Source organism: Petromyzon marinus, unplaced genomic scaffold (genome assembly GCF_048934315.1).
Source record: "Petromyzon marinus isolate PM22_M1 ecotype Great Lakes invasive population unplaced genomic scaffold, UKy_Petmar_22M1.pri1.0 PM_G_Scaffold_56, whole genome shotgun sequence".
NCBI classification, from domain to species: Eukaryota; Metazoa; Chordata; class Hyperoartia; order Petromyzontiformes; family Petromyzontidae; genus Petromyzon; species Petromyzon marinus.
The window spans coordinates 653665-675407 of record NW_027423009.1 but is presented as its reverse complement, the minus strand read 5'-3'; the positions used below and the strand labels follow the sequence as shown (position 1 = coordinate 675407).

Genomic DNA, 21743 nt, shown 5'->3' with positions numbered 1-21743 from the left:
GTCTACGGGTCTCTGTGTGAGTCTATGGGTCTCTGTGTGAGTCTACGGGCATCTGTGTGAGTCTAAGGGTATCTGTGTGAGTCTACGTGTCTCTGTGTGAGTCTACGGGTCTCTGTGTGAGTCTACGGTTCTCTGTACGAGTCTACGGGTATCTGTGTAAAGTCTATGGCTCTCTGTGAGTCTTTGGGTCTCCGTGTGAGTCTATGGGTCTCTGTGTGAGTCTACGGGCATCTGTGTGAGTCTACGGGTCTCTGTGTGAGTCTACGGGTCTCTGTGTGAGTCTACGGGTATCTGTGTGAGTCTACGGGTCTCTGTGTGAGTCTACGGGTCTCTGTGTGAGTCTACGGGTCTCTGTGTGAGTCTACGGGTCTCTGTGTGAGTCTACGGGTCTCTGTGTGAGTCTACGGGTCTCTGTGTGAGTCTACGGGTCTCTGTGTGAGTCTACGGGTATCTGTGTGAGTCTACGGGTGTTTGTGTGAGTCTATGGGTATATGTGTGAGTCTACGGGTATCTGTGTAAAGTCTATTGGTCTCTGTGAGTCTATGGGTCTCCGTGTGAGTCTACAGGTCTCTGTGTGAGTCTACGGGTGTCTGTGCGAGTCTACGGGTGTCTGTGTGAGTCTACGGGTATCTGTGTGAGTCTATGGGTCTCTGTGTGAGTCTATGGGTATATGTGTGAGTCTACGGGTATCTGTAAAGTCTATGGGTCTCTGTGAGTCTATGGGTCTCCGTGTGAGTCTACAGGTCTCTGTGTGAGTCTACGGGTCTCTGTGTGAGTCTACTTGAAGATATTACTTCACAACCGTGTCACCACCACCACCCCCTTTCCCCCCTCTTTGCAGCCGTCTCGTGGATAGAGAAAGTGCAGGGGGAGACGGTGGTGCTGGGCTGCACTTGGACGGGCGACCCCACGGACACCGAGGTCCTGGACGTGGAGTGGTTCCTGCAGATGCCCACTACGAACATCTACGTGAGGAAGAGAGAGGGATACAGAGACGCACATCGCTACTCAGAGATGCCTGTAGCTCCTACTCAGAGATGCCTGTAGCTCCTACTCAGAGACGCCCGTAGCTCCTACTCAGAGACGCCCGTAGCTCCTACTCAGAGATGCCTGTAGCTCCTACACAGAGACGCCCATAGCTCCTACTCAGAGACGCCTGTAGCTCCTACTCAGAGACGCCTGTAGCTCCTACTCAGAGACGCCCATAGCTCCTACTCAGAGACACCCGTAGCTCCTACTCAGAGACGCCCTTAGCTCCTACTCAGAGACGCCTGTAGCTCATACTCGGAGATGCCTGTAGCTCCTACTCAGAGACGCCTGTAGCTCCTACTCAGAGACGCCCGTAGCTCCTACTCAGAGACGCCTGTAGCTCCTACTCAGAGACGCCTGTAGCTCCTACTCAGAGACACCCGTAGCTCCTACTCAGAGATGCCCATCGCACACGCAGAGACGCCCGTACATCCTACTCAGAGACGCCTGTAGCTCCTACTCAGAGACGCCTGTAGCTCCTACTCAGAGACGCCTGTAGCTCGTACTCAGAGACGCCTGTAGCTCCTACTTAGAGACACCCGTAGCTCCTACTCAGAGACGCCTGTAGCTCCTACTCAGAGATGCCTGTAGCTCCTACTCAGAGACGCACATCGCTACTCAGAGACGCCTGTAGCTCCTGCTCAGAGACGCCCGTAGCTCCTACTCAGAGACGCCCGTAGCTCCTACTCAGAGATGCCTGTAGCTCCTACTCAGAGATGCCTGTAGCTCCTACTCAGAGACGCCCGTAGCTCCTACTCAGAGACGCCTGTAGCTCCTACTCAGAGACGCCTGTAGCTCCTACTCAGAGACGCCCGTAGCTCCTACACAGAGACGCCCGTAGCTCCTACTCAGAGACGCCCGTAGCTCCTACTCAGAGACGCCCGTAGCTCCTACTCAGAGACGCCCGTAGCTCCTACACAGAGACGCCCGTAGCTCCTACTCAGAGATGCCTGTAGCTCCTACTCAGAGACGCCTGTAGCTCCTACTCAGAGATGCCTGTAGCTCCTACTCAGAGACGCCTGTAGCTCCTACTCAGAGACGCCCGTAGCTCCTACTCAGAGACGCCCGTAGCTCCTACTCAGAGATGCCTGTAGCTCCTACTCAGAGACGCCCGTAGCTCCTACACAGAGACGCCCGTAGCTCCTACTCAGAGACGCCCGTAGCTCCTACTCAGAGACGCCTGTAGCTCCTACTCAGAGACGCCCGTAGCTCCTACTCAGAGACGCCCGTAGCTCCTACTCAGAGACGCCCGTAGCTCCTACTCAGAGACGCCCGTAGCTCCTACTCAGAGATGCCTGTAGCTCCTACTCAGAGACGCCCGTAGCTCCTACTCAGAGACGCCTGTAGCTCCTACTCAGAGACGCCCGTAGCTCCTACTCAGAGACGCCCGTAGCTCCTACACAGAGACGCCCGTAGCTCCTACTCAGAGATGCCTGTAGCTCCTACTCAGAGACGCCTGTAGCTCCTACTCAGAGATGCCTGTAGCTCCTACTCAGAGACGCCTGTAGCTCCTACTCAGAGACGCCCGTAGCTCCTACTCAGAGACGCCCGTAGCTCCTACTCAGAGATGCCTGTAGCTCCTACTCAGAGACGCCCGTAGCTCCTACACAGAGACGCCCGTAGCTCCTACTCAGAGACGCCCGTAGCTCCTACTCAGAGACGCCTGTAGCTCCTACTCAGAGACGCCCGTAGCTCCTACTCAGAGACGCCCGTAGCTCCTACTCAGAGACGCCCGTAGCTCCTACTCAGAGACGCCCGTAGCTCCTACTCAGAGATGCCTGTAGCTCCTACTCAGAGACGCCCGTAGCTCCTACTCAGAGACGCCTGTAGCTCCTACTCAGAGACGCCCGTAGCTCCTACTCAGAGACGCCCGTAGCTCCTACTCAGAGACGCCCGTAGCTCCTACTCAGAGATGCCTGTAGCTCCTACTCAGAGACGCCCGTAGCTCCTACTCAGAGACGCCCGTAGCTCCTACTCAGAGATGCCTGTAGCTCCTACTCAGAGACGCCCGTAGCTCCTACTCAGAGACGCCTGTAGCTCCTACACAGGCACCAGCAGGCTCCTACACAGGCACCAGCAGGCTCCTACACAGGCGCCAGCAGGCTCCTACACAGGCACCAGCAGGCTCCTACACAGGCACCAGCAGGCTCCTACACAGGCACCAGCAGGCTCCTACACAGGCACCAGCAGGCTCCTACACAGGCACCAGCAGGCTCCTACACAGGCACCAGCAGGCTCCTACACAGGCACCAGCAGGCTCCTACACAGACACCAGCAGGCTCCTACACAGGCGCCAGCAGGCTCCTACACAGGCACCAGCAGGCTCCTACACAGGCACCAGCAGGCTCCTACACAGGCACCAGCAGGCTCCTACACAGACACCAGCAGGCTCCTACACAGGCACCAGCAGGCTCCTACACAGGCACCAGCAGGCTCCTACACAGACACCAGCAGGCTCCTACACAGGCACCAGCAGGCTCCTACACAGGCACCAGCAGGCTCCTACGCAGGCGCCCGTAGGATCCTACACAGGCACCAGCAGGCTCCTACACAGACACCAGCAGGCTCCTACACAGGCACCAGCAGACTCCTACACAGACACCAGCAGGCTGCTACACAGGTACCAGCAGGCTCCTACACAGAAGCCGCCCCCACAGGCTCCTACACAGGCACCAGCAGGCTCCTACACAGACACCAGCAGGCTCCTATGCAGGCACCCGTAGGATCCTACACAGAAGCCGTCCCCACAGGCTCGTACACAGGCACCAGCAGGCTCCTACACAGACACCAGCAGGCTCCTACACAGAAGCCGCCCCCCCAGGCTCGTACAGAATCAGAATTCACCTTCTTGGTTCTTTCGGTAAAGTCACCGCCACGTAGACTGGAAATAAAATAATGAAATAAAAGAATAATAATGCAATTCTCACGACGTTTCGGCGACAACACAAGTGGGCCTTCTTCAGGTGAAGAAACAGGGCTATCAAGAAGACGGAACTTGAATGAACGCTGTCAGGCAAGGACCGCGTCTTTTGAAGCTGTGTGGGCGGAGTTGAATTAGCATGTTACCAGCCTCACATCCGGAGAGGGAGGTGGGATGGTAACATGCTAATTCAACTCTGCCCACACATATTCTTAGCTCTTTCGGTAAAGTCACGTTGAAGGGCAACAATAAAATAATAAAATATATTAAAATAATCAAATATATAACAAGACATTTTTATTGTTTTATATATATTTTATTATTTTATTGTTTCCCTTCAACGTGACTTTACCGAAAGAGCTAACAATATGAATCACTGCAGTCACGAAAGCTTTAAATCAAAATTCCGCCCACACAGCTTCAAAAGACGCGGTCCTTGCTTAACAGCATTCATTCAAGCTCTGTCTTCTTGATAGCCCTGTTTCTTCACCTGAAGAAGGCCACTTGTGTTGTGGCCGAAACGTCGTGAGAATTGCATTATTACTTGACTTCATTATTTTATTTCCAGTCTACGTGGCGGTGACTTTACCGAAAGAACCAAGAATGTGAATCCCTGCAGTCACGAAAGCTTTAAATCGAAACAGAATCGGAATATATATCTACACTGCAGGAGGAATCCAATGAGCTGTAAAGCTCTTTGTTCACAGATGGGGTGGGTCAGAACGTTCCAACAACAAACGGCTACAAGAACACGTGACAGGAGTGCAACATATAGGAAAACAAATCAATTGAACAGTATAAAAATAAATATAAATTTAAACCTGGTAAAGCCCACTGAACTATTAGGGTCTTATTCTTGGTTCTTTCGGTAAAGTCACCGCCACGTAGAAGGGAAACAATAAAATAATAAAAATATAAAACAATAAAATTCTCACGACGTTTCAACTGCAACACAAGAAGCAATCATCATCGTCAGGTGTGAAAACCACAGCAAGAACAATTTGAATAAAAGTGGCGGGTTTTTTTTAACGTCAGCACCACGGAGAGCGATTTGGAAGTTTGTTCAGATGGACGAGTCCATCTATGTTCGGAAAAGGAATCTCTCTTGGTAACCGTAAGCGTGAACAATCAATTAAGACCCCAAATGGTTTATCAAATCCTTCCAACGATTGCTAAGCCCAGAATCCATCTCCTCGGTTGAAATTGTCTCCGTGTTTGTACGTGCGGATAGCCTCATGAACGAATCTCTCTTGGTAACCGTAAGGGTGAACAAGCAATTAAGACCCCAAATGGTTTATCAAATCCTTCCAACGATTGCTAAGCCCAGAATCCATCTCCTCGGTTGAAATTGTCTCCGTGTTTGTACGTGCGGATAGCCTCATGAACGAATCTCTCTTGGTAACCGTAAGCGTGAACAATCAATCAAGACCTGAAATGGTTTATCAAATCCTTCCAACGATTGCTAAGCCCAGAATCCATCTCCTCGGTTGAAATTGTCTCCGTGTTTGTACGTGCGGATAGCCTCATGAACGAATCTCTCTTGGTAACCGTAAGCGTGAACAATCAATCAAGACCTGAAATGGTTGATCAAATCCTTCCAACGATTGCTAAGCCCAGAATCCTTCTCCTCAGTTGAAATTGTCTCCGTGTTTGTACGTGCGGATAGCCTCACGGCGGCGGCGGTGGCGATGGCGGAGCCCTTTTTGTCCGTCCCCCACCCCCCTGCCCTCAGGTGGCCACGTTCGCCGGGGGCGAGGGGCACATCTACCCGGACTTCGCGTCCTGCGTGCGCTTCGCCCGCAACGTGACGCGGAGGGACGCGTCGCTGCAGATCGCCGGGCTGCGGGCGAGCGACGCCGGCGTCTACACGTGCAAGGTGAAGTTCGGCACTTTCATCAAGCAGGAGACCATCAGGCTCACCGTGCTGGGTAACGAACGCACGCACGCGCACACGCACGTACGCACGTACACACACACGTACACGCACGCACACGCACACACACGCACGTACATGGACGCACGAACACACACGCACGTACATGCACGCACGCACACGCACGTACAACAACAACAACCGCCATTTGCCACTAAGTGGCGGTGACGTCACCACGACGCTTGTGCCAGGCTATGTGCACCCTGAGGCCACGTGAAGTGTCGAACGCCCGCTGGCAGGAGGTCACGGGGCAGACCCAGGTGCCACGGGTCGACTGACTGCGGCAACCTGCTGTGCTTTAGCCACCCGGCGCTCCGCTCGTTGTTCTGAGCGTCGCTCCTCCGCCCTCCGTTGTTGTTGGAGGGCGACTGCCTCCAACTGCCCAGTAGCGTCCTTCACGAGCCTCCTCCACAGAGGCCGATCTTGACACTGCTGGTACCAGTCATCGGCAAGTCCACTCAGCTCCACGTCCTCCTGTACCACATCACTCCATCTCTTCTCTAGCCCGTGCCGCGCCCGCTTAGCCCCCTCAATCCGGCCGAACAAAAGCTGTTTCGGCATGCGGTGGCTGGGCATGCGGGCTACATGACCCAGCCATCGCAGCCTTGCCTGCCGGAGGAGCTCACCGATGGGACCCTGCCCAGATCTTTCAAGGATTTGTGAGCTCCTCACACAATCCAGTCTGGTTAAACCCAGGATGGATCGTAGGCAGGCCAGCCTAAATGTTTCTAACCGGCGAAGATGTTCCATTAGGGGGGTCCACGTTTCGCAAGCGTAGAGAAGGGAGGGAATGACCGTGGCCGAGAAGACCTGAAGCTTAGTGTGGAGCGACAGACCAAGTAGCTTCCACACAGCGTTACGCAACCGATGAAAGATATTGCCGCTCGACCGATTCGGAGTGAGACCTCTGCTGTTAAACTGGAGCCAGTCATAAGCACACTGCCCAGGTATGGGAAACTCTCCACTCTCTCCACAACGGCCCCATCACCGATTGGGAGTTGTGGGGGCAGAGTGTCCGATGGTACAAAATACCCAGGCAGGTGCTTAGTTTTGGTGGGGCTGATGGTAAGGCCCCACCTCTTAGTGGCACGCTCCAGTCTCAGCAACAGCGTCTCTAACTCCTCCTCTGAATGAGCAGCTATTACCAAATCATCAGCATACATAACGTGGTTGAGCAATAGGGAGCCATCCCTTGACCGCACCCGGGTGTCGATCAGCCTTTCATTATATCTGTACCATATGGAGATTCCCCAGGACCTTTCCCGCACACTGAGGAGTGAGATGCCCCTGTAGTTTTTAATGCCCTGCACGCTGAACGCCGCGCGCCCAAGTGCGTGTGAGTGTTTAGTTTTGTTTTAATTATTTTAATTATTAAAGTTCGCGAGTGTCAAGGTAAGCTACGTTGACTTTATTTTTTAAAGCATTTTCTCAAGAGAACCGTTGTTGCTGCTGCTGTTGTTGTGAAAGGCCCGGTACACCCTGAGGCCTTGCCTAGACTAGGACAGCCTTGATGTCACGTGGGTCCACACTCTTTGTGTCTTTCGGTAAAGTCACGGAGGTAGAAAATAAAAGTTATTTATTAATTAATTTAATTACATATTTTTTACCTACGTTAAATGTAATTTAAATTAAATTAATTAAAATGTATTTTATACCTATGTTAAATTTAATTTAAATGTGTAATAAATTAAATTTTATTTCATACGTTAAATTAATTGAATTTTTTTATAAATTACATTTATTTAAATTTATTTTATACCTACGTTTAATTTAAATTTTTAATAAATTACATTTATTTACATTTAATACCTACGTTAAATTAAATTTTTAATCAATTACATTTATTTACATTACATTTATTTTATACCTACGTTAAATTACATTTTTTATAAATTACATTTATTTACATTTATTTTATACCTATGTTAAAAATTTTTTAGTACATTTATTTAAATTACATTCATTTTATACCTACGTTAAATTAAATGCTTTAATAAATAAAATGTATTTAAATTAAATGTATCTTATTTCATACCTACACATGTACAGTCATTTTAACTGCTCTGACTGCTTCAAGCTAAGTGTGGCCTGGAATCGTATTATTAAGTAATACATTTTACAATTACAATTCCTTATAGAGGAACCCCATACTAATGAACTGACTACGTATCTATATATTATTAAAAGACCGCACGCAGATATCACAAAAGCGGACCCCGTTGTCAACGATATAATTTGATGTACGTACACCAGTTGCTGTACGTACATCATTAAAATTACACCGATTGCAATACGTCACCAAAGACGACACAATTTTAATTTGACCCCCGGGTCTGATCGCGTTAACTATGCAGGTGGCGGGTCGAGAGGTTACTTGCACGTGTGTGCAGCTTATTGAATATTGACGTGCGATGACTTGTGGAGAGGAAGAATGATGATGATGATGGCGATGCAAGTGTTGAAGTCTGACGTTGTTCTCTGAGTCGTGTAGCCTACCTCGTGCGACTTTGGGGATTGCGTAATGTCATTTTAGTTTCCTCTGTGGAACTTTTTATTTTGTTGATTCTAACGATTGAACTAACGTAGGGCGGGCTTGGGAGCGGCGTTGACGATGTGTTTTGGCGTTGCACCAACCAGCACCTTTGCATTCAGAAGTTGGAGGTGCTTTGATTGTTACAGCGAGAGGTGGAATCATCACCGCCATCGTCATGGGTTTAAGTGGGCACGGAGCCCGTCAAGGGAATGGGTAGGTAGAGGAATGGGGTTGGAGAGTATACACAACTTGCATTTCTAGTCATTTCAACAATTTATGGGCATGCGCATCATTAACAGTATCCTGATTGATGAGCAAAACAAAATCGCACTTTAATCATCAATCTATTGTCATAAATGAGTCCGAAATATCAATCAATAGTCATGCTCAAAACCGCATTCCTATTATAAAAATCATTGAACCGCCATTCATGATGACAATTCCAATGTGGTCATTATGATGCTCAGAATTACACTTATATTCTCAGAATCTATTACAACAGCAGTGTGCTCAAAATGCAAATTTACCAATTTCAACATGTACACAATCAATTCCAAGATTCTTATCAAAGTAAGTCCTATGTATCGTGGTGTTTTCATGCTTATACATTATTACGCGCCCCCCCCCAAAAAATATATACAAAAGTGTATTTTTATAATGTTTGCATGGTGTACAGTCTGGAAATTACCCACTTGGCAAATTTCAAGTTTGGTGCGTGTCGGGAAGTACGCTAAACATTTTGAACAGACACACAATCACAACTTTGCCTTTGATATATATGGAGATTAGTAATAAATTGTTAATTTAACTACTTTCAAGTTTACGGATTGGAAATAGGAATAGCACTGGCTCACCACGGGGCTTATTGCGTGGTATCTGGGCACTTTATTTGAATCGTAAACCCCACAGTTTGTGAGTACAATTCCTCGCAAGTTGCGTCCACAGATACAGAGACAGACAGACAAATAATAACGTTTATAGGTAAAACTAAGAAATGAATCTACATGTCGAGGAGAGAGGAGAGAGCCAAGAGGTCACCTCGGGAGACGGTGCGGCGCGTTAACCTTAGTCACGTGACTGAAGGAGTGTGGGCGTGTCGTGCGTGTGTGTATACTCTGCGTGTGTGTGTGTACCGTTTGTGTGTGTGTATACTGTGCGTGTGTGTGTACTGTGCGTGTGTGTGTGTGTATTGTGCGTGTGTGTACCGTGTGTGTGTACCGTGCGTGTGTACTGTGCGTGTGTGTGCACCGTGTGTGTGTACTGTGCGTGTGTACCGTGCGTGTGTGTGTGTACCGTGTGTGTGTGCACCGTGTGTGTGTGTACTGTGCGTGTGTGTGTAACGTGTGTGGCGGTAGTCTAGCGGTTAGTACGCTGCTCTACGAACATAACGACCCGAGTTTGATTCGCGCTCACAGCCAACACCCAGTGACGATTATTTGAACCGGTTCTGGGCCTCCCCTAGGTCGACTCAGCCTCAAATGAGTACCCGGTGTGGTGTGGAAACATCGCCACTTTGGGAGACAAAGGCGGTCGTGCACGGTGCTGGCCACCCATCCCCTCGTGTACCGTTCCGGCCTTCATAAGTGGTGCTGCTACTTGCTAACAGCACTCGCCCCAACAGTCTGTTAAGGCTACACGGGGGATCTTTGTCTTTGCATCACCACCCAGGAGTCACAGAGCTTTTGAGGCTCCGAGCCACGTGGGGATCCACAACAGCGTGAGGCGGTGCCACTCACAGGTGAGACTCGGGGATATGTGATTTCTAATCGATAGCCATCCGTCAGTTAACCCATCACAACTGCTGAGTCTGTCACGCGACTTCCTCCTTCCAGCGAGCCTTTGACACTTCACGTGGCCTCAAAGTGTACCTGGCCTGGATGCAGGCATGTCCGAGGATTCAGATGCCTTCTATGACCCCCTGTCACAGGTGTTAGCTAAAAGTGGCCCCTCGGGATAGAGTCATCATGTTGGGTGACTTCAATGCCCGAGTTGGTGATGATGCTGGCACCTGGTCTGGAGCGATTGGAAGGCATGGGCCAGATCAACTCAATAACAACGGTAGGAGGCTGTTAGACTTCTGTGCAGCCTGTGGGCTTGTCATTGCGAACACGCTGTTCTGGCATCTATGCATCCAGACAACATCATGGATTCACGCCGGGTCCAAGCAAGAACATCCGCTGGACTATATAGCCAGTGGACCAGCGAATGCAGGCCCATGTCCTTGACACCAGAACCTACAGTGCTGCTGACCTCACTGACCATTAGCTTTTCATATGTATGATCTGTGGACTGGGTAAATCTGTGAGCAGGAGCGAGAGACAATTAAGCTTCCAAGCATTCACTACGTTATAAACAACATATTTGCACTCATAAGTCGCTTGCCTAATTGCCTCAGCAACTCGGTGTTTCGTATCGAATCTCATCTCAAACAATCGAAGGGCGCCCCCTAGTGGCAGCTGCCCCTGTTGGTTCCACATAGACTCTAGACGCACGTTGTTGTTGGTTCCACATAGACTCTAGAGTCTAGACGCACGTTGTTGTTGGTTCCACATAGACTCTAGACGCACGTTGTTGTTGGTTCCACATAGACTCTAGACGCACGTTGTTGTTGGTTCCACATAGACTCTAGACGCACGTTGTTGTTGGTTCCACATAGACTCTAGACGCACGTTGTTGTTGGTTCCACATAGACTCTAGACCAGTGGTTCTTAACCTTGTTGGAGGTACCGAACCCCACCAGTTTCATATGCGCATTCACCGAACCCCTCTTTAGTGAAAAATAAAATGTGATTTTTTTCAAATTCAAGACATAGATATGTTTTTTTACTGGTACACAAAATGAGCCGTGCATGAACATTACCTTGTTCAAAGAATAAAACCAACACAATGCATAAACTCACAACAATTTACATACCTGGAAATCAATGTGACTTCTGCTGTTGCCTTTGAGAGATCAGTTCAGATATGCGTGGCTTCACCTTGGCAAGTGCCACTCTCATGTCATTTTCACAGCAAAGTCTGTTCCTTTTCTTCGTTTTTATGTCCAGCATCCTCGAAAAGGATTGCTCACAAAGATATGTTGTAACAAATGGTATAAAAAAATCCAGGGCTTTCTTAGCAATAACTGGATACTTGTTCATTTGTCGACACCAAAACGTTGAGAGCGTTGTTGTTCTGAAGAGTTGCTGTTGAACCTGGCTCTGCTGAATTTCAATGATTTCGTCGAGGAATTCATCATTGACATCTGCTGTTTCAACAGCAAACGTGAACGGCTGTCTCACCCATGCTGGATATGACTCTCTTGTAGGGAAATATCCGTCGAGAGACTTTGCAAGCTCATCTAAGTGCGTGGCAATTGTTTGCTTCAGTTCCGTGGATACAGAAATATCTCCGATTCCAGACACATCTTCGATCTTACTTGCACAGTCGTCCAGAAGCGGGAAGTTTGCGAAGTTATTGTTCTCTGTTCGTCGTTTCCATAACGGTAGCTTTTTTTGAAAAGCCTTCAGGTGTTCTTCCGCTTCCATGATATTGACTCCACCACCCTGCATCTGCTGATTGAGATGATTGAGAGCTGCGAATATATCAGCCATGTACGCTAAAATGAGAATGAACTCAGGATTTTTGAAGCAATCTGCATGGCAGTGTTGGTGCTCTTGCAAAAACAGGGCTAATTCCACACGCATGGCAAAAACACGATTCAGCACCTGTCCCCGGGATAACCACCGAATATTAGAATGGAGCAGAAGTACCTCAAATTCAGAGCCCATTTCTTTACACAGCTCACTGAAGATGCGGTGCCTCAGAGCACTTTTTCGCACATAGTTCACACATTCCACCACAGTTTTTAATACTTCTGCCATTTTTGGAGGTAAGGTTTTTGTTGCCAACGCATGCCTGTGCAGAATACAATGCGTCACAATGATGTGTGGTGCATCGGCCTTTACTAGCGCACCAAAACCAGACTTTCTTCCCAGCATGACTGGAGCTCCGTCCGTACAAACTGCAGAAACCATATCCCATGAAAGATTGTTGTCTCTGAAGAAGTCATCCACAAGCTTCTTCACATCGGCTGCCTTCGTTGTTGTTGTAAGAGGCTTACAAAATAAAAACTCTTCTTTTATCATGTCGTCTTTCACATAGCGTACAAAAACAGCAAGCTGGCTTAGATCAGAAACGTCTGTGGTTTCGTCGAGTTGAAGGCTGAATTTTGCCGGGCTTGAAATCAGATCCGCGACTACTTGAGCCAAGATGTCTTTACTCATGTCTTCTATTCTGTCACTGATGGTGTCATTTGAAAGGGGAATTTGGGATAATTTACCTTCGGCCGCTGTTCCGAGTATCAGATTCGCCATCTTTAATGCAGCTGGTTTCACAAGTGTTTCACCAATGGTGTGTGGCTTGCCCTGCTTTGCGATCAGGTAAGCAACTTCGTACGATGCTGTCAGGATCGGTTTGTTAACAGGTACAAATCCAAGAGCAGGCAGAGTGGCCCTTTCATCGAATCTGGCTCTCTTCACCCTGAATTCAGCAAGTGTTGTGTTCTTGTATTCCCCGTCTCCATGCAGCTTCAAGAAGTGTTCCTTTAGTTTTGCCGGTGCAAGACTAGAGTTGCTCAACTTGGCGTTGCAAATCATGCAGATAGGACGCTCACTCCCATCACGTTCCGTGATACATGAGAATCCATGTTGTACATATTCGTCCGACCACTTTCTTCTTTTGCCCGACATAGTTAGTATGGATAAAATATTAAAGAAATCACACGACGTACGACAACAACAGTCACACGTTGACTACTGAGTACGCACTAAATTCCCCGCAGCGCTGATTGGCCAAGCAGTGTAGCATGATCATCTGCAGCCAGTGATGGCCAAACGGGCCGTGTGTGTCATCACAAATTTACACAATAATTCAAGTGTGTCCGGACCTCCGTGGCGGGGGCTCTGCCGAACCCCTGAGATCGACTCACCGAACCCCTGGGGTTCGATCGAACCCAGGTTAAGAACCACTGCTCTAGACGCACGTTGTTGTTGGTTCCACATAGACTCTAGACACACGTTGTTGTTGGTTCCACATAGACTCTAGACGCACGTTGTTGTTGGTTCCACATAGACTCTAGACGCACGTTGTTGTTGGTTCCACATAGACTCTAGACGCACGTTGTTGTTGGTTCCACATAGACTCTAGACGCACGTTGTTGTTGGTTCCAAATGTGGAGGGGAGAAACCGAAGGACCCAGAGACAAATCCAGATGACCACGGGGAGAGCATCCAGACTCCAAATACACAGCAAAGCAATTTGCTTATTGATCCCCCTCCCCCCATCACTTCCGACTCAAGAGCTCTCTCAGCATCTGGTTGTAATCGTGCTGCATGCCAAGCAGCTCTCCAAGAGAGACGAACAGCGCCTTCTTGACACCACCACCAGCGCCAGCGTCAGTGTCAGTGTGGGCTGATTGACGTCGTTTGGACGCTGACCGAGGAGCTGCTGAAGCAGGAGCAGCAGCTGCAGCAGCTGCTGCTGCTGCTGCTCCGCATGCTCCAGGGCATGCCCCAGTGGCTGCTGCAGTATCTCCTGCTGCAGCTGCATCAGGAGATACTGCAGCATGTTGTCCAATCAATGCCACACGTTGTCCAATCAATGCCACATGTTGTCCAATCAATGCCACATATTGTCCAATCAATGCCACGTGTTGTCCAATCAATGCCACGTGTTGTCCAATCAATGCCACATGTCCAATCAATGCCACGTGTTGTCCAATCAATGCCACACGTCCAATCAATCCCACGTGTTGTCCAATCAATGCCACATGTCCAATCAATGCCACATGTTGTCCAATCAATGCCACATGTTGTCCAATCAATGCCACGTGTTGTCCAATCAATGCCACGTGTTGTCCAATCAATGCTACATATTGTCCAATCAATGCCACATGTCGAATCAATGCCACATTGTCCAATCAATGCCACACGTCCAATCAATGCCACATGTTGTCCAGTCAATGCCACATGTCCAATCAATGCCACATGTTGTCCAATCAATGCCACACGTCCAATCAATGCCACATGTTGTCCAATCAATGCCACATGTTGTCCAATCAATGCCACATGTTGTCCAATCAATGCCACATTGTCCAATCAATGCCACATGTTGTCCAATCAATGCCACATGTTGTCCAATCAATGCCACATGTTGTCCAATCAATGCCACGTGTTGTCCAATCAATGCCACGTGTTGTCCAATCAATGCCACATGTCCAATCAATGCCACGTGTTGTCCAATCAATGCCACACGTCCAATCAATGCCACACATTGTCCAATCAATGCCACATATTGTCCAATCAATGCCACATATTGTCCAATCAATGCCACATGTTGTCCAATCAATGCTACATATTGTCCAATCAATGCCACATGTTGTCCAATCAATGCCACATTGTCCAATCAATGTCACACGTCCAATCAATGCCACATGTTGTCCAATCAATGCCACACGTCCAATCAATGCCACACATTGTCCAATCAATGCCACATATTGTCCAATCAATGCCACATATTGTCCAATCAATGCCACATGTTGTCCAATCAATGCTACATATTGTCCAATCAATGCCACATGTTGTCCAATCAATGCCACACGTTGTCCAATCAATGCCACGTGTTGTCCAATCAATGCCACATATTGTCCAATCAATGCCACATGTTGTCCAATCAATGCCACATGTTGTCCAATCAATGCCACATGTTGTCCAATCAATGCCACATATTGACCAATCAATGCCACATGTCCAATCAATGCTACATGATGTCCAATCAATGCCACATGTCCAATCAATGCCACATATTGTCCAATCAATGCCACGTGTTGTCCAATCAATGCCACGTGTTGTCCAATCAATGCCACATGTTGTCCAATCATGCCACATGTCCAATTAATGCCACATGTTGTCCAATCAATGCCACGTGTTGTCCAATCAATGCCACGTGTTGTCCAATCAATGCCACATGTCCAATCAATGCCACATGTTGTCCAATCAATGCTACATATTGTCCAATCAATGCCACATGTCAAATCAATGCCACATGTTGTCCAATCAATGCCACATATTGTCCAATCAATGCCACATGTCCAATCAATGCCACATGTCCAATCAATGCCACATGTTGTCCAATCAATGCCACATGTCCAATCAATGCCACATGTTGTCCAATCAATGCCACATGTTGTCCAATCAATGCCACATGTTGTCCAATCAATGCCACATGTTGTCCAATCAATGCCACATGTTGTCCAATCAATGCCACATGTCCAATCAATGCCACATATTGACCAATCAATGCCACATGTCCAATCAATGCCACATGATGTCCAATCAATGCCACATGATGTCCAATCAATGCCACATATTGTCCAATCAATGCCACATATTGTCCAATCAATGCCACATGATGTCCAATCAATGCCACGTGTTGTCCAATCAATGCCACATATTGTCCAATCAATGTCACATGATGTCCAATCAATGCCACATGATGTCCAATCAATGCCACATATTGTCCAATCAATGCCACATGTTGTCCAATCAATGCCACATGTCCAATCAATGCCACATGTTGTCCAATCAATGCCACATGTCCAATCAATGCCACATGTTGTCCAATCAATGCCACATATTGACCAATCAATGCCACATGTCCAATCAATGCCACATGATGTCCAATCAATGCCACATGATGTCCAATCAATGCCACATATTGTCCAATCAATGCCACATATTGTCCAATCAATGCCACGTGTTGTCCAATCAATGCCACATGTTGTCCAATCAATGCCACATTGTCCAATCAATGCCACATGTCCAATCAATGCCACATGTCCAATCAATGCCACATGTTGTCCAATCAATGCCACATGTTGTCCAATCAATGCCACATGTCCAATCAATGCCACGTGTTGTACAATCAATGCCACACGTCCAATCAATGCCACACATTGTCCAATCAATGCCACATATTGTCCAATAAATACCACATTGTCCAATCAATGCCACATGTTGTCCAATCAATGCTACATATTGTCCAATCAATGCCACATGTTGTCCAATCAATGCCACATTGTCCAATCAATGCCACACGTCCAATCAATGCCACATGTTGTCCAATCAATGCCACACGTCCAATCAATGCCACACATTGTCCAATCAATGCCACATATTGTCCAATCAATGCCACATATTGTCCAATCAATGCCACATGTTGTCCAATCAATGCTACATATTGTCCAATCAATGCCACATGTTGTCCAATCAATGCCACATATTGACCAATCAATGCCACATGTCCAATCAATGCCACATGATGTCCAATCAATGCCACATGTTGTCCAATCAATGCCACATATTGTCCAATCAATGCCACGTGTTGTCCAATCAATGTCACGTGTTGTCCAATCAATGCCACATGTTGTCCAATCATGCCACATGTCCAATTAATGCCACATGTTGTCCAATCAATGCCACGTGTTGTCCAATCAATGCCACGTGTTGTCCAATCAATGCCACATGTCCAATCAATGCCACATGTTGTCCAATCAATGCTACATATTGTCCAATCAATGCCACATGTCAAATCAATGCCACATGTTGTCCAATCAATGCCACATATTGTCCAATCAATGCCACATGTCCAATCAATGCCACATGTCCAATCAATGCCACATGTTGTCCAATCAATGCCACATGTTGTCCAATCAATGCCACATGTTGTCCAATCAATGCCACATGATGTCCAATCAATGCCACATGTCCAATCAATGCCACATATTGTCCAATCAATGCCACATATTGTCCAATCAATGCCACATGTTGTCCAATCAATGCTACATATTGTCCAATCAATGCCACATGTTGTCCAATCAATGCCACACGTTGTCCAATCAATGCCACGTGTTGTCCAATCAATGCCACATATTGTCCAATCAATGCCACATGTTGTCCAATCAATGCCACATGTCCAATCAATGCCACATGTTGTCCAATCAATGCCACATATTGACCAATCAATGCCACATGTCCAATCAATGCCACATGATGTCCAATCAATGCCACATGTCCAATCAATGCCACATATTGTCCAATCAATGCCACGTGTTGTCCAATCAATGCCACGTGTTGTCCAATCAATGCCACATGTTCAATCAATGCCACATGTTGTCCAATCAATGCTACATATTGTCCAATCAATGCCACATGTCAAATCAATACCACATGTTGTCTAATCAATGCCACATATTGTCCAATCAATGCCACATGTCCAATCAATGCCACATGTCCAATCAATGCCACATGTTGTCCAATCAATGCCACATGTTGTCCAATCAATGCCACATGTTGTCCAATCAATGCCACATGTTGTCCAATCAATGCCACATGTTGTCCAATCAATGCCACATGTTGTCCAATCAATGCCACATATTGACCAATCAATGCCACATGTCCAATCAATGCCACATGATGTCCAATCAATGCCACATGATGTCCAATCAATGCCACATATTGTCCAATCAATGCCACATATTGTCCAATCAATGCCACATGATGTCCAATCAATGCCACATGATGTCCAATCAATGCCACATGATGTCCAATCAATGCCACATATTGTCCAATCAATGCCACATATTGTCCAATCAATGCCACATGTTGTCCAATCAATGCCACATGTTGTCCAATCAATGCCACATGTCCAATCAATGCCACATGTTGTCCAATCAATGCCACATATTGACCAATCAATGCCACATGTCCAATCAATGCCACATGATGTCCAATCAATGCCACATGATGTCCAATCAATGCCACATATTGTCCAATCAATGCCACATGTTGTCCAATCAATGCCACATGTCCAATCAATGCCACATGTTGTCCAATCAATGCCACATATTGACCAATCAATGCCACATGTCCAATCAATGCCACATATTGACCAATCAATGCCACATGTCCAATCAATGCCACATGTTGTCCAATCAATGCCACATGTTGTCCAATCAATGCCACATGTTGTCCAATCAATGTCACATGTTGTCCAATCAATGCCACATATTGACCAATCAATGCCACATGTCCAATCAATGCCACATGATGTCCAATCAATGCCACATGATGTCCAATCAATTTCACATATTGTCCAATCAATGCCACATATTGTCCAATCAATGCCACATGATGTCCAATCAATGCCACATGATGTCCAATCAATGCCACGTGTTGTCCAATCAATGCCACATATTGTCCAATCAATGCCACATGATGTCCAATCAATGCCACATGATGTCCAATCAATGCCATATATTGTCCAATCAATGCCACATGTTGTCCAATTAATGCCACATGTTGTCCAATCAATGCCACATGTTGTCCAATCAATGCCACGTGTTGTCCAATCAATGCCACGTGTTGTCCAATCAATGCCACATGTCCAATCAATGCCACGTGTTGTCCAATCAATGCCACACGTCCAATCAATGCCACACATTGTCCAATCAATGCCACGTGTTGTCCAATCAATGCCACATATTGTCCAATCAATGCCACATGTTGTCCAATCAATGCCACATGTCCAATCAATGCCACATGATGTCCAATCAATGCCACATGTCCAATCAATGCCACATATTGTCCAATCAATGCCACGTGTTGTCCAATCAATGCCACGTGTTGTCCAATCAATGCCACATGTCCAATCATGCCACATGTCCAATTAATGCCACATGTTGTCCAATCAATGCCACGTGTTGTCCAATCAATGCCACGTGTTGTCCAATCAATGCCACATGTCCAATCAATGCCACATGTTGTCCAATCAATGCTACATATTGTCCAATCAATGCCACATGTCAAATCAATGCCACATGTTGTCCAATCAATGCCACATATTGTCCAATCAATGCCACATGTCCAATCAATGCCACATGTTGTCCAATCAATGCCACATGTTGTCCAATCAATGCCACATATTGTCCAATCAATGCCACATGTTGTCCAATCAATGCTACATATTGTCCAATCAATGCCACATGTTGTCCAATCAATGCCACACGTTGTCCAATCAATGCCACGTGTTGTCCAATCAATGCCACATATTGTCCAATCAATGCCACATGTTGTCCAATCAATGCCACATGTCCAATCAATGCCACATGTTGTCCAATCAATGCCACATATTGACCAATCAATGCCACATGTCCAATCAATGCCACATGATGTCCAATCAATGCCACATGTCCAATCAATGCCACATATTGTCCAATCAATGCCACGTGTTGTCCAATCAATGCCACGTGTTGTCCAATCAATGCCACATGTTCAATCAATGCCACATGTTGTCCAATCAATGCTACATATTGTCCAATCAATGCCACATGTCAAATCAATACCACATGTTGTCTAATCAATGCCACATATTGTCCAATCAATGCCACATGTCCAATCAATGCCACATGTCCAATCAATGCCACATGTTGTCCAATCAATGCCACATGTTGTCCAATCAATGCCACATGTTGTCCAATCAATGCCACATGTTGTCCAATCAATGCCACATGTTGTCCAATCAATGCCACATGTTGTCCAATCAATGCCACATATTGACCAATCAATGCCACATGTCCAATCAATGCCACATGATGTCCAATCAATGCCACATGATGTCCAATCAATGCCACATATTGTCCAATCAATGCCACATATTGTCCAATCAATGCCACATGATGTCCAATCAATGCCACATGATGTCCAATCAATGCCACATGATGTCCAATCAATGCCACATATTGTCCAATCAATGCCACATGTTGTCCAATCAATGCCACATGTTGTCCAATCAATGCCACATGTTGTCCAATCAATACCACATGTTGTCCAATCAATGCTACATATTGTCCAATCAATGCCACATGTCAAATCAATGCCACATGTTGTCCAATCAATGCCACATATTGTCCAATCAATGCCACATGTCCAATCAATGCCACATGTCCAATCAATGCCACATGTTGTCCAATCAATGCCACATGTTGTCCAATCAATGCCACATGTTGTCCAATCAATGCCACATGTTGTCCAATCAATGCCACATGTTGTCCAATCAATGCCACATGTTGTCCAATCAATGCCACATATTGACCAATCAATGCCACATGTCCAATCAATGCCACATGATGTCCAATCAATGCCACATGATGTCCAATCAATTTCACATATTGTCCAATCAATGCCACATATTGTCCAATCAATGCCACATGATGTCCAATCAATGCCACATGATGTCCAATCAATGCCACGTGTTGTCCAATCAATGCCACATATTGTCCAATCAATGCCACATGATGTCCAATCAATGCCACATGATGTCCAATCAATGCCACATATTGTCCAATCAATGCCACATGTTGTCCAATTAATGCCACATGTTGTCCAATCAATGCCACATGTTGTCCAATCAATGCCACGTGTTGTCCAATCAATGCCACGTGTTGTCCAATCAATGCCACATGTCCAATCAATGCCACGTGTTGTCCAATCAATGCCACACGTCCAATCAATGCCACACATTGTCCAATCAATGCCACGTGTTGTCCAATCAATGCCACATATTGTCCAATCAATGCCACATGTTGTCCAATCAATGCCAAATGTCCAATCAATGCCACATGTTGTCCAATCAATGCCACATATTGACCAATCAATGCCACATGTCCAATCAATGCCACATGATGTCCAATCAATGCCACATGTCCAATCAATGCCACATATTGTCCAATCAATGCCACGTGTTGTCCAATCAATGCCACGTGTTGTCCAATCAATGCCACATGTCCAATCATGCCACATGTCCAATTAATGCCACATGTTGTCCAATCAATGCCACGTGTTGTCCAATCAATGCCACGTGTTGTCCAATCAATGCCACATGTCCAATCAATGCCACATGTTGTCCAATCAATGCCACATGTTGTCCAATCAATGCCACATGTTGTCCAATCAATGCCACATATTGACCAATCAATGCCACATGTCCAATCAATGCCACATGATGTCCAATCAATGCCACATGATGTCCAATCAATTTCACATATTGTCCAATCAATGCCACATATTGTCCAATCAATGCCACATGATGTCCAATCAATGCCACATGATGTCCAATCAATGCCACGTGTTGTCCAATCAATGCCACATATTGTCCAATCAATGCCACATGATGTCCAATCAATGCCACATGATGTCCAATCAATGCCACATATTGTCCAATCAATGCCACAT

At 46.7% G+C, this 21743-nt stretch overlaps 1 protein-coding gene across 1 annotated transcript in view; it reads left to right on the top strand.

Annotated features, from left to right (window-relative positions):
• The window catches only part of LOC142918177 (coxsackievirus and adenovirus receptor homolog), a 43787-nt gene that overhangs the window by 2299 nt on the left and 19745 nt on the right, over positions 1–21743 (top strand). The window contains exons 2-3 of the mRNA XM_076062303.1: positions 842–969; positions 5682–5877. Coding sequence (XP_075918418.1) covers positions 842–969; positions 5682–5877 — 324 coding nt within the window. The remainder of the gene's footprint in view (positions 1–841; positions 970–5681; positions 5878–21743) is intronic.